The following is a 13273-nucleotide window of genomic DNA, read 5'->3' as shown; positions in this document are numbered from 1 at the left end:
TGATTTAATTTTCAAAAACTTTAGGAGGTAGGTAAAATTGTTACTCCCAAGGAAGCCCAGAGAAGTAAGTTAACTTGCCCCAGCTGACACAACTGGAAAGTGGTGGGGGTGGGATTCAACTCAGGCACCCTGTCCCGAGATCCTGAAATCTTTTTAACTACTCACTATATTTTCTTATTTTATTTTTCTTGGTTATTTTTCCTAAAAGGAAGTCCCTACAGATCATTTATAACTATTTGTGTGTATTAAAATACAGCATTATGTCTTCTTTTTAAAAAATATTTTATTTTTTAATAAGAGAGAACAAGTAGGGGGAGCAGCAGAAGGAACGGGAGAAGCAGGCTTTCCACTGAGCAGGAAGCCCAATGCAGAGCTTGATCCCAGGACCTTGGGATCATGACCCAAGTCAAAGGCAGATGCTTAACTGACTGAGCCACCCAGATACCCCAGCATATGTCTTAATACTGTCTGATATCAAAGCTATGTTTAAAAGTATATGAAATTACCATTATTAAACCATTTTGACCTACAAAATGGCTATTTCATATGGTTGAAACTAATGATATATTTGAAAAAGCAGCCTGCCCCCAAATTTTAATTTCATTTGCTATACTTACAAAGCTATTGGTTTAAAATCTTTCTCCCCCACTTTCAACGACCAGACTCTTTAACTGGCTCTCCCAAGAATGAGACATTCAATTGGAACTGGAAAAGACATCAATTTTCTCACCATGTAGACCTGGATTCCACATACTATTGGCCAATTTCCCCTTGAAATCTTGTTTTTGACAAAATGGGGTAGATAATAAACAATACCTTTCTTATATTCTTTTTTTTAAGACCTTTCTTTATTCTTTAGTGAAGACTGAAGTAAGAAAAGGTCCCAATGCCTTGCACATTACGTGGCATATGGTATGCTTTCAATAATAAATATCCTCATTATCCTTTAAAGAATTCAACTTAATCCGGCTTAGGATTTTCCTTCTACAGCTAAGGTAAACATTTCTACATATTGAAATTATAAGCCTTACTTTCTTAATATATTTTATAGTTAAAATCTTTAAACAAATCAGACAATCATCGAATAAAGGTGTTTTTTTTTAATAAAATTCAAATTACCTTTCTGTAATCCAGTCATGTTGAGAACCCTGCTCTTTGCTTGCAGTGGTCTTCAGTGATTGAATAAGCTTGGTGAACATACTGAAATGAAAATGTAATATTGATTTCTTAAAATATGGCAAAATTATCATTGAGTACTTTGAGCTTAGTCTTTGTTTTTGTTTTTATTTAAATTCTAGTTAACATATAGTGTAATACTGGTTTCAGGAGTAGAATTTAATGATTCCATCACTTATACATAACATTTTTTATATTTATTTTATTTTTGCTTTCTTTTTCTCTTAAGTATACTATATATTTTACATATATCTGTACACATGTTATACATATTTTGTTAAACATATATCTGTATATGTATATATAAAACTGCAAATATCCTAAATATACAGCTTGGTGAATTTTTACGAATTTTTTTTTAAGGTTTTATTTATTTGACAGAGAGAGAGAGATCACAAGTAGGCAGAGAGGCAAGCAGAGGGTGGGGGGGGAGGTGGGAAGCAAACAGCCCAATGCAGGCCTCGATCCCAGGACCCTGAGACAATGACCTAAGCTGAAGGCAGAGGCTTAACCCACTGAGCCACCTAGTGGCCCACAAATTTTCATGAATTTTCACGGACTAAACCAATACTTAGGCCCAGATCAAGAAACAGAACTTAACCGTTATCCCAGAAGCCCATCTTGTGTACCCCTTCAATCTTTACCCCTCTCTCCTTACCAAGAATAGCCAGTATCCTGACTTCTAATAGTACTTAGACTAGTTTTCCTTTTTAAAAAACTTTTGTATAAACAGAATTACCAAATCGCATACTAATATTCTTTTGTCCTTGGCCTCTTTAACCCAACATACTTGTGAGAGTCATCCCTGCTGCTCTCTGTCGCTGTGCACTCATTCTCATAGCCGTATTAGAGTTCCACTGTGTGACTCCACTGTAATTTATTCAGGCTACTGCTGATTTCCCATTAGATTGTTTCGAATTACAGAGGGTTTAAAAAATAATGAAAAGTAATAAATTATGGAGGGTCTCTGGTTGATTTACTATAGGTGTAAAGAGGCTAAAACAAAATATTTTACAAAGAAATATCTAGATCCTTTTTTTTAATTAAAGTATACTCAACATGCAGTGTTATATTAATTTCAAGTGTACAGTAAAAATCATTCAATAATGTGCTATATGACTCAGGGCTCAACAAAGCAAGCATACTCTTAATTCCCTTCACCTGTTTGAGCCACCCCCCCACCCCCACCCGTCTTTCCTCTGGCAACCACCAGTTTGTTTTCTCTGTTGGAGTCTGTTGTTGTTTTTTTTTCCTTTAAATTTCTCTTCTCATCTTTGTTTTATTTCTACATCTGAGTGAAATCATATGGTTTTCATCCTTTTCTGACTTCTTTCACTTAGCATTATACTCTCTACATCCAACCATGTTGTTGCACATGGCAGAGTCTCATTCTTTTTATGGCTAGGTGATATTCCATTATGTAGATTTTCTTTTTTTTTTCCCTAAAGATTTTATTTATTTATTTGACAGACAAAGATCACAAGTAGGCAGAGAGGCAGGCAGACAGAGGGGGAAGCAGGCTTCCTGCTGAGCAGAGAACCCAGTGAGGGACTTGATCCCAGGACACTCTGATCATGACCTGAGCTGAAGGCAGAGGCTTTAACCCACTGAGACACCGAGGCACCCCTCATTATGTAGATTTTCTTTATCCATTCATCTTTCAATGGACACTGGGTTGCTTCTATATATAGGCTATTGATAATGAAAACACTGGAAGAATATATGCTACAATAAACATTGGGGTGCATATATCTTTTCAAATTAGCATTTTTCAGGTTTTTGGGGGGTAAATACTTAATAGCATAATTATGGGATGATATGGTAATTCTATTTTTTTTAAAGATTTTATTTATTTATTTGACGGACAGAGATCACAAGTAGGGAGAGAAACAGGCAGAGAGAGAGGAGGAAGCTGGCTCCCTGCCAAGCAGAGAGCCCGATGCGGAGCTCGATCCCAGGACCCTGAGATCATGACCTGAGCGAAAGGCAGAGGCTTTAACCCACTGAGCCACCCAGGCACCCGGTAATTCTATTTTTAATTTTTCAAGGAAACTCCATTCTGTTTTCCACAGTGGCTGTACCAATTTGCATTCCCACCAACAGTGCATAAGGTTCCTTTTTCTCCACATGCTTGCCAACACTCATTATGTCCTATCTTTTTGATGTTAACCATTCTGACTAGATGTGAGGTGATATCACACTGCAGTTTTGATCTGCATTTCCCTGATGATGAGTGATGTTGAGCCTCTTTCCATGTGTCTGTTGGTCACACCTATGTCCTTTTTGGGAAAATGTTTATTCAGGTCCTCTGCCCCCCACCTTTTTTTTTTTTTTTTAAGGATTTTATTTATTTACTTGACAGAGAGAGATCACAAGTAGGCAGAGAGGCAGGCAGAGAGGGAGAGAGGAGGAAGCAGGCTCGCCGCTGAGCAGAGAGCCTGATGTGGGGCTCAATCCCAGGACCCTGAGATCATAACCTGAGCCGAAGGCAGAGGCTTAATCCACTGAGCCTCCCAGGCACCCCCCTCTGCCCCTTTTAATTAGATTACTTGATTTGAGTGTTGAGTTGTAAAAGTTCTTTATATATTTTGGATATTAATTCTTTTTTTTATCTTTCATTTATAAATTTATTTATTTTTTTCAGCATAACAGTATTCATTGTTTTTGCACAACACCCAGTGCTCCTTGCAATACATGCCCTCCTTATTACCCACCACCTGGTTCCCCCAACCTCCCACACCCACCCCTTCAAAACCCTCAGGTTGTTCTTCAGAGTCCATAGTCTCTTATGGTTCACCTCCCCTTCCAATTTTTTTTTTTTTTAATAAACATACAATGTATTTTTATCCCCAGGGGTACAGGTCTGTGAATCGCCAGGTTTACACACTTCACAGCACTCACGTCAGCAAATACCCTCCCCAATGTCCATAACCCCGTCCCCCTCTCCCAACCCCACCTCCCCCCAGCAACCCCCAGTTTGTTCTGTGAGATTAAGAGTCACTTATGGTTTGTCTCCCTCCCAATCCCATCTTGTTTCATTTATTCTTCTCCTATCTCCCTAACCCCCCATGTTGCATCTCCACGTCCTCATATCAGGGAGATCATATGATAGTTGTCTTTCTCCAATTGACTTATTTCACTAAGCATGATACCCTCTAGTTCCATCCACGTCGTCGCAAATGGCAAGATTTCATTTCTTTTGATGGCTGCATAGTATTCCATTGTGTATATATACCACATCTTCTTAATCCATTCATCTGTTGATGGACATCTAGGTTCTTTCCATAGTTTGGTTATTGTAGACATTGCTGCTATAAACATTTGGGTACACGTGCCCCTTCGGATCACTATGTTTGTATCTTTAGGGTAAATACCCAGTAGTGCAATTGTTGGGTCATAGGGTAGTTCTATTTTCAACATTTTGAGGAACCTCCATGCTGTTTTCCAGAGTGGTTGCACCAGCTTGCACTCCCACCAACAGTGTAGGAGGGTTCCCCTTTCTCCGCATCCTCGCCAGCATCTGTCATTTCCTGACTTGTTAATTTTAGCCATTCTGACTGGTGTGAGGTGATATCTCATTGTGGTTTTGATTTGTATTTCCCTGATGCCGAGTGATGTGGAGCACTTTTTCATGTGTCTGTTGGCCATCTGGATGTCTTCTTTGCAGAAATGTCTGTTCATGTCCTCTGCCCATTTCTTGATTGGATTGTTTGTTCTTTGGGCGTTGAGTTTGCTAAGTTCCTTATAGATTTTGGATACTAGCCCTTTATCTGATATGTCGTTTGCAAATATCTTCTCCCATTCTGTCAGTTGTCTTTTGGTTTTGTTAACTGTTTCCTTTGCTGTGCAAAAGCTGTTGATCTTGATGAAATCCCAATAGTTCATTTTTGCCCTTGCTTCCCTTGCCTTTGGCGATGTTCCTAGGAAGATGTTGCTGCGGCTGAGGTCGAAGAGGTTGCTGCCTGCGTTCTCCTCAAGGATTTTGATGGATTCCTTTCTCACATTGAGATCCTTCATCCATTTTGAGTCTATTCTCGTGTGTGGTGTAAGGAAGTGGTCTAATTTCATTTTTCTGCATGTGGCTGTCCAATTTTCCCAGCACCATTTATTGTAGAGGCTGTCTTTTTTCCATGGGACATTCTTTCCTGCTTTGTCGAAGATTAGTTGACCATAGAGTTGAGGGTCGATTTCTGGGCTCTCTATTCTGTTCCACTGATCTATGTGTCTGTTTTTGTGCCAGTACCATGCTGTCTTGATGATGACAGCTTTGTAATAGAGCTTGAAGTCCGGAATTGTGATGCCACCAACTTTGGCTTTCTTTTTCAATATTCCTTTGGCTATTCGAGGTCTTTTCTCGTTCCATATAAATTTTAGGATTATTTGTTCCATTTCTTTGAAAAAAATGGATGGTATTTTGATAGGGATTGCATTAAATGTGTAGATTGCTTTAGGTAGCATAGACATTTTCACAATATTTATTCTTCCAATCCAGGAGCATGGAACATTTTTCCATTTCTTTGTGTCTTCCTCAATTTCTTTCATGAGTACTTTATAGTTTTCTGTGTATAGATTCTTAGCCTCTTTGGTTAGGTTTATTCCTAGGTATCTTATAGTTTTGGGTGCAATTGTAAATGGGATTGACTCCTTAATTTCTCTTTCTTCTGTCTTGTTGTTGGTGTACAGAAATGCAACTGATTTCTGTGCATTGATTTTATATCCTGACACTTTACTGAATTCCTGGACAAGTTCTAGCAGTTTTGGAGTGGAGTCTTTTGGGTTTTCCACATATAGTATCATATCATCTGCGAAGAGTGATAGTTTGACTTCTTCTTTGCCGATTTGGATGCCTTTAATTTCTTTTTGTTGTCTGATTGCTGAGGCTAGGACTTCTAGTACTATGTTGAATAGCAGTGGTGACAATGGACATCCCTGCCGTGTTCCTGACCTTCGCGGAAAAGCTTTCAGTTTTTCTCCATTGAGAATGATATTTGCGGTGGGTTTTTCATAGATGGCTTTGATAATATTGAGGTATGTGCCCTCTATCCCTACACTTTGAAGAGTTTTGATCAGGAAGGGATGCTGTACTTTGTCAAATGCTTTTTCAGCATCTATTGAGAGTATCATATGGTTCTTGTTCTTTCTTTTATTCATGTGTTCTATCACATTGATTGATTTGCGGATGCTGAACCAAACTTGCAGCCCTGGAATAAATCCCACTTGGTCGTGGTGAATAATCCTTTTAATGTACTGTTGAATCCTATTGGCTAGTATTTTGGCGAGAATTTTTGCATCTGTGTTCATCAAGGATATTGGTCTGTAGTTCTCTTTTTTGATGGGATCCTTGTCTGGTTTTGGGATCAAGGTGATGCTGGCCTCATAAAATGAGTTTGGAAGTTTTCCTTCCATTTCTATTTTTAGGAACAGTTTCAGGAGAATAGGAATTAGTTCTTCTTTAAATGTTTGGTAGAATTCCCCTGGGAAGCCGCCTGGCCCTGGGCTTTTGTTTGTTTGGAGATTTTTGATGACTGTTTCAATCTCCTTACTGGATATGGGCCTGTTCAGGTTTTCTATTTGTTCCTGGCTCAGTTGTGGTAGTTTATATGTCTCTAGGAATGCATCCATTTCTTCCAGATTGTCAAATTTGTTGGCTTAGAGTTGCTCATAGTATGTTCTTATAATTGTCTGCATTTCTTTGGTGTTAGTTGTGATCTCTCCTCTTTCATTCATGATTTTATTTATTTGGGTCCTTTCTCTTTTCTTTTTGATGAGTCTGGCCAGGGGTTTATCAATCTTATTGATTCTTTCAAAGAACCAGCTCCTAGTTTCATTGATCTGTTCTATTGTTTTTTTGGTTTCTATTTCATTGATTTCTGCTCTGATCTTTATGATTTCTCTTCTCCTGCTGGGTTTAGGGTTTCTTTCTTGTTCTTTCTCCAGCTCCTTTAGGTGTAGGGTTAGGTTGTGTACTTGAGACCTTTCTTGTTTCTTGAGAAAGGCTTGTACTGCTATATATTTTCCTCTCGGACTGCCTTTGCTGTGTCCCACAGATTTTGAATCGTTGTGTTTTCATTATCATTTGTTTCCATGAATTTTTTCAATTCTTCTTTAATTTCCTGGTTGACCCATTCATTCTTTAGAAGGATGCTGTTTAGTTTCCATGTATTTGGGTTCTTTCCAGCTTTCCTCTTGTGATTGAGTTCTAGCTTTAGAGCATTGTGGTCTGAAAATATGCAGGGAATGATCCTAATCTTTTGATACCGGTTGAGACCTGATTTGTGACCCAGGATGTGATCTATTCTGGAGAATGTTCCATGTGCACTAGAGAAGAATGTGTATTCTGTTGCTTTGGGATGAAATGTTCTGAATATATCTGTGATGTCCATCTGGTCCAGTGTGTCATTGAAGGCCTTTATTTCCTTGTTGATCTTTTGCTTGGATGATCTGTCCATTTCAGTGAGGGGAATGTTCAAGTCCCCTACTATTATTGTATTATTATTGATGTGTTTCTTTGATTTTGTTATTAATTGGTTGATATAGTTGGCTGCTCCCACGTTAGGGGCATAGATATTTAAAATTGTTAGATCTTCTTGTTGGACAGACCCTTTGAGTAGGATATAGTGTCCTTCCTCATCTCTTATTATAGTCTGTGGCTTAAAATCTAATTGATCTGATATAAGGATTGCCACCCCAGCTTTCTTCTGATGCCCATTAGCATGGTAAATTGTTTTCCACCCCCTCACTTTAAATCTGGAGGTGTCTTCGCGTCTAAAATGAGTTTCTTGTAGGCAACACACTGATGGGTTTTGTTTTTTTTTTTTTTTTTTTAATCCATTCTGATACCCTGTGTCTTTTGATTGGGGCATTTAGCCCATTAACATTCAGGGTAACTATTGAGAGATATGAATTTAGTGCCATTATTAGCCTGTAAGGTGACTGTTACTGTATATTGTCTCTGTACCTTTCTGATCTACTACTTTTAGGCTCTCTCTTTGCTTAGAGGACCCCTTTCAATATTTCCTGTAGAGTTTGGTGTTTGCAAATTCTTTCAGTTTTTGTTTGTCCTGGAAGCTTTTTATCTCTCCTTCTATTTTCAATGAGAGCCTAGCTGGATAGAGTATTCTTGACTGCATGTTTTTCTCGTTTGGTGCTCTGAATATATCATGCCAGCTCTTTCTGGCCTGCCAGGTCTCTGTGGATAAGTCTGCTGTCAATCTAATATTTTTACCATTGTATGTTACAGACTTCTTTTCCCGGGCTGCTTTCAGGATTTTCTCTTTGTCACTAAGACTTGTAAATTTTACTATTAGGTGATGGGGTGTGGACCTATTCTTGTTGACTTTGAGGGGGGTTCTCTGCATCTCCTGGATTTTGATGCTTGTTCCCTTTGCCATATTAGGAAAATTCTCTCCAATAATTCCCTCCAATAGAACTTCTGCTCCTCTCTCTCTTTGTCTTCTTCTGGAATCCCAATTATTCTAATGTTGTTTCATCTTATGGTGTCACTTATCTCTCGAATTCTCCCCTCGTGGTCCAGTAGCTGTTTGTCCCTCTTTTGCTCAGCTTCTTTATTCTCTGTCACTTGGTCTTCTAGATCACTAATTCTTTGTTCTGCCTCATTTATCCTAGCAGTGAGAGCCTCCATTTTTGATTGCACCTCATTAATAGCTCTTTTGATTTCAACTTGGTTAGATTTTAGTTCTTTAATTTCTCCAGAAAGGGCTTTTATATCTCCAGAGAGGGTTTCTCTAATATCTTCCATGCCTTTTTCGAGCCCGGCTAGAATGTTCAGAATCATCATTCTGAACTCTTGATCTGACATATTACCAATGTCTGTGTTGATTAGGTCCCTAGCCTTTGGTAGTGCCTCTTGTTCTTTTGTTTGTGATGATTTTTTCTGCCTTGTCATTTTGTCCAGATAAGAGGATATGAAGGATCAAATAAAATACTAAAAGGGTGGCAAAGACCCCAGAAAAATACGCTGTAACCAAATCAGAAGAGACCCCAAATTGGGGGGGGGAGGGGGATAAAAAGAGGTTCAGAAAGAAAAAGAAAAAAATTTTAAAAATAAAACAAATAGAGAAAAAATATAAAAAAGAAAGAAATAATATATATATTTAGATATACTAGTCAAAAAATGTTAAAAAAGAAAAGGGTAGGGCGCCTGGGTGGCTCAGTGGGTTAAGCCGCTGCCTTCGGCTCAGGTCATGATCTCAGGGTCCTGAGATCGAGTCCCACGTCAGGCTCTTTGCTCAGCGGGAGCCTGCTTCCTTCTCTCTCTCTCTGCCTGCCTCTCTGTCTATTTGTGATCTCGCTCTGTCAAATAAATAAAATCTTTAAAAAAAAAAAAAGAAAGAAAAGGGTAAAAGTTTTTAAAAATTTAGCAGAAGAAGAAAAAAGAAAGAAAAAAAATTGAAAAAAGAAAAAAAAATTGAATTAATTGCAAGACTAAAGAATCATGGGGACAAAGCCATGAGTTCTGTGCTTTGCTTTCTCCTCCTCTGGAATTCCGCTGCTGTCTTAGGAATTGAACTTGCTTTCCTTGATAGATGAATTTCATCCTGGCTGGATATTTTGTTGATCTTCTGGGGGAGGGGCCTGTTGTTGTGACTCTCAAGTGTCTTTGCCGAGGTGGAATTGCACCGCCCTTACCGGGACCAGACTAAGTAATCGGCTCGGGTTCGCTTTTGGGAGCTTCTGTTCCCTGAACGCTTTCCGTAGAGTTCCGGAGGACAGGAATGAAAATGGCGGCCTCTTAGTCTCCGGCCCGGAGGAGCCGAGAGCCCGGGACCCCACTTCTCACTGCGCTCCCAGAGGACAGCACCCAATCACTCCCGTATCCCCAGCCTCTAGCCGCGCTCTGAGCTCACCCAGCCCGCGACAGTTTCAAGGTAACCCCGAGCTGAGAGTTCAGTCCTCAGCTCTGTCTCTGTAGCCGGCTTCCCTGTTCTAATTCCTGCGAGCTCTGCGACACTCTGACACCCCCGATCCTTCTGTGACCCTGTGGGACCTGGGGCCACGCTGACCCCGCGTGGGCTTCACCCCGGTTTAGCCTCTGGAGCAATGTCCCTCAGTGGAACAGACTTTTAAAAGTCCTGATTTTGTGCTCCGTTGCTCTGCCGCTTGCCGGGAGCCGGCCCCTCCCCCCCGCAGTCTATCTTCCCGTCGTTTTAGATTCACTTCTCCGCCAGTCCTACCTTTCAGAAAGTGGTTGATTTTCTATTTCTAGAATTGCTGTTCTTCTTCTCTTCGATCTCCCGTTGGATTTGTAGGTGTTTGCAATGTTTAGATAAGCTATTGAGCTTATCTCCTGCTACCTGATGTAGTCTCAGCCTGCTACTTCTCCGCCATCTTGACTCCGCCCTCTTGGATATTAATTCTTATGAGATATATCATTTGCAAATATCTTCTCCCATTCGGTAGGTTGCTTTATCTACTTATTGATGGTTTCCTTCACTGTGCAGAGGCTTTTTATTTTTGGTACAGTCCCAATAGTTCATTTTTGCTTTTGTTTCCCTGTCTGAGGAGACATATCCAAAAAAAATACTGGTAGGCCAGTGTTCAAGAAATGACTGTTTTCTTCCCGAGTTTTATGGTTTCAGGTCTCTCCTTTAGATATTTTCAAAAATCCATTTAGAGTTTATTTTTGTGCATAGTGTAAGATAGTGGTCCAGTTTCATTCTTTTGTAGGTAGCTGCCTGATTTTCCCAGCACCATTTGCTGGGACTTTAGATCTCTTTCTTAATGGGATTCAACAGATATTTATTCATTGTTTACTGAGTACAAAACATATTGATGGGCACTTCAGGGATTGTAAAGACAGGATAACACTTCTAGTGGCTTACATTCTAATGGGAGGGGGTTTTAGATAATACAGTGTTTTATAACTTAAAGCAACTTTTCATAAATACCTGTAGGGAATGAAGCTAGGTTGTACATGGCTTTGCATAGAAGGAGAAAAGGTAAATAAAAGAAATAGTTGATAGGTCTTCAAGAACATGTTAAAATATTTTATTAAAATCACCTTAGAAGGAAAATGCCATTAAAATTTGAATACTTCAAATCTGAAGGGCAATTCAAGGAATAATATTGCTTCTATTACAATAAAACTACTAAGTTAAAACGTCCTTCAAAACATGATTAGTATTACAAGAAACCAAGTCTTCTTGTGAATGTATACTATCTGATTCCGAAGTCACTGAGGTTAATCCAGCCAAAAAATTAATGTTGCATAGAAAGTACTGTTTTTACTCAAAATCAATAGTAAGAAATATTATAAAATATTATTTTAAAATAAAGTACACCTTAAAATACATTTAATATATCATTACTATTCCCAAAAAGTGACTGAATAACTCCTAATATTTTTTCTGTGATTCCCCCATCATTTTATACACTGTAGAGCAGCTCAGCACACATCACATCTGTCTATAAACACCTGCATTATATTACTCGAAAATGCCAAGTCATTAATTCTTCAAACATTGCTCGGGTGTCAACTACATGAAAATGACTACGCTAGAAACCCAACATATAAAGATGACTGACATTGGGTACTTGCCCTCAAGTAGCTTTAGTGGGCAGACAGACTAAAATAATTAAAATAGAGCATGGTCCCTACCATGACACCAGTAGGCACACGGGGTTGGTGAGACTACAGAAAGGGACAGCTAGATCAGATCAGAGAGCAGGGAGGAAATCAAGGGACACTTCACAGAGAAGGTGACTCATGAACGAAGTCAGAGACTTAAAGGATACGTAGCATGTAGCACTTTGGGCAATGTGGAGAAATCAGACATTCCAGAGGGCACGAGTGGCAGAGGGAAGGTTGGGTGTATCCCAGGATAGCTGGAACGCTGATGCTTTTTGGTATTTATGCCAACACGTAGCCGGAGCCTGCCTTTGTGCAGTTCTCCCCCATTGCTGTTTTTAAAAATACGAATCTATTTTGTATTCAGTATAATCAATCTATAGCTAAAAGTATTTATTATTTTGTCACTGAGTCCTGTGTTATTCCAGCTTCTGTTAGCATTTCAAAGAAAAGTCCTTTCTGGCATATCAAATTCTGCGGTGTTTCAAATTCTGTAATCCTTCCAGAGTCTAGAACAAGTACCCTGCAATGCGAAAAGAATCCAGTTAGGAACTTTCAGTCAATTTCCTGGTTTCCCCCTTTTTGTTTTCTTGCTAATATAAAATGTAGTTTACTGTGTGAGTTATGTCACGACTATCAAATACGGGTACCACTGAACTCAAGAAGTATATCCAGTTTTCGAAATACTCTTTTGGCATGAATGTATTCTTTTAATTGTTTGAAAAATATGTTTCCTACTCTTAAGGAAATTTTGTATCTCTCAGCATGGACACAATCCTTTATGAGTGGCAATTAGTATGTTTGGTATATTCAGTGGCTAACTCTGTAGAGATAGATAGATATGTTTTATTTCTGAAAACAAGTAAAGCGTACCTATCTGAATCAAGGATAGAGTGCAGTCTATGAGCAATCGTCAGGATGGTACAGTCAGAGAACTCTTTCCTGATCGTGGTCTGCACCAAGGTATCAGTCTCAAAATCAATGGAGGCTGTTGCCTCATCCAAAATGAGGATTTTTGTTTTTCGAAGCAAAGCACGAGCAAGACAGACAAGCTGCCTTTGTCCAACACTGTTAAAAAAAAAAAAAAAAAAAGGGAAGAAAGAAAGTAAAATAATTTCGAAAGTGGACTTCATGGTTACACACTTTCTGTTCTAAAATTCCAATTACATCACTACTCCCTCTCTTTCTCAGCCACACATTCATTCATTCCTTTATTCAAGAAATACTTGTTTTGTCAAAAGAGACAAAAATCTCTACGCGGAGTTTACATTCTCGTGGGAGGACAGGAAAAAAATAAACATGATACATGAGTAAAATGCACAGTAAGAATTCAAGCACACAGAAGGGGAGGTAGAGTGTGGGCCTGGGGTAGACATGTCAGATGGGCCTGCCAGAGAAACGCTCACTTGGACTGAAGGCATTGCCTTTTAATTCAAGACCCTTAGGAAGGAGAGAGTGAGCCATGCAGATTTCCAGTGGAAACTTGTTCTTGGCAAAGGGAGCAGCAGA

The 13273-nt window shown here is 39.2% G+C and overlaps 1 protein-coding gene across 2 annotated transcripts in view; it reads right to left on the bottom strand.

Annotated features, from left to right (window-relative positions):
- Positions 1 to 11162: 11162 nt before the first annotated feature.
- Positions 11163 to 13273, bottom strand: part of LOC123940327 (multidrug resistance-associated protein 1-like) — a 91415-nt gene continuing 89304 nt past the window's right edge. For both annotated transcript variants that reach the window (XM_046003023.1, XM_046003024.1), the window contains 2 exons: positions 12638 to 12832; positions 11163 to 12287 (listed from right to left, as the gene is read on the bottom strand). In XM_046003023.1, the coding sequence (XP_045858979.1) occupies positions 12161 to 12287; positions 12638 to 12832 (322 nt within the window). In that variant the 3' untranslated portion in view covers positions 11163 to 12160. The remainder of the gene's footprint in view (positions 12288 to 12637; positions 12833 to 13273) is intronic.

The sequence above is a fragment of the Meles meles genome, chromosome 4, assembly GCF_922984935.1.
Source record: "Meles meles chromosome 4, mMelMel3.1 paternal haplotype, whole genome shotgun sequence".
Lineage (NCBI taxonomy): Eukaryota > Metazoa > Chordata > Mammalia > Carnivora > Mustelidae > Meles > Meles meles.
This window is presented reverse-complemented; position numbering and strand designations above follow the sequence as displayed.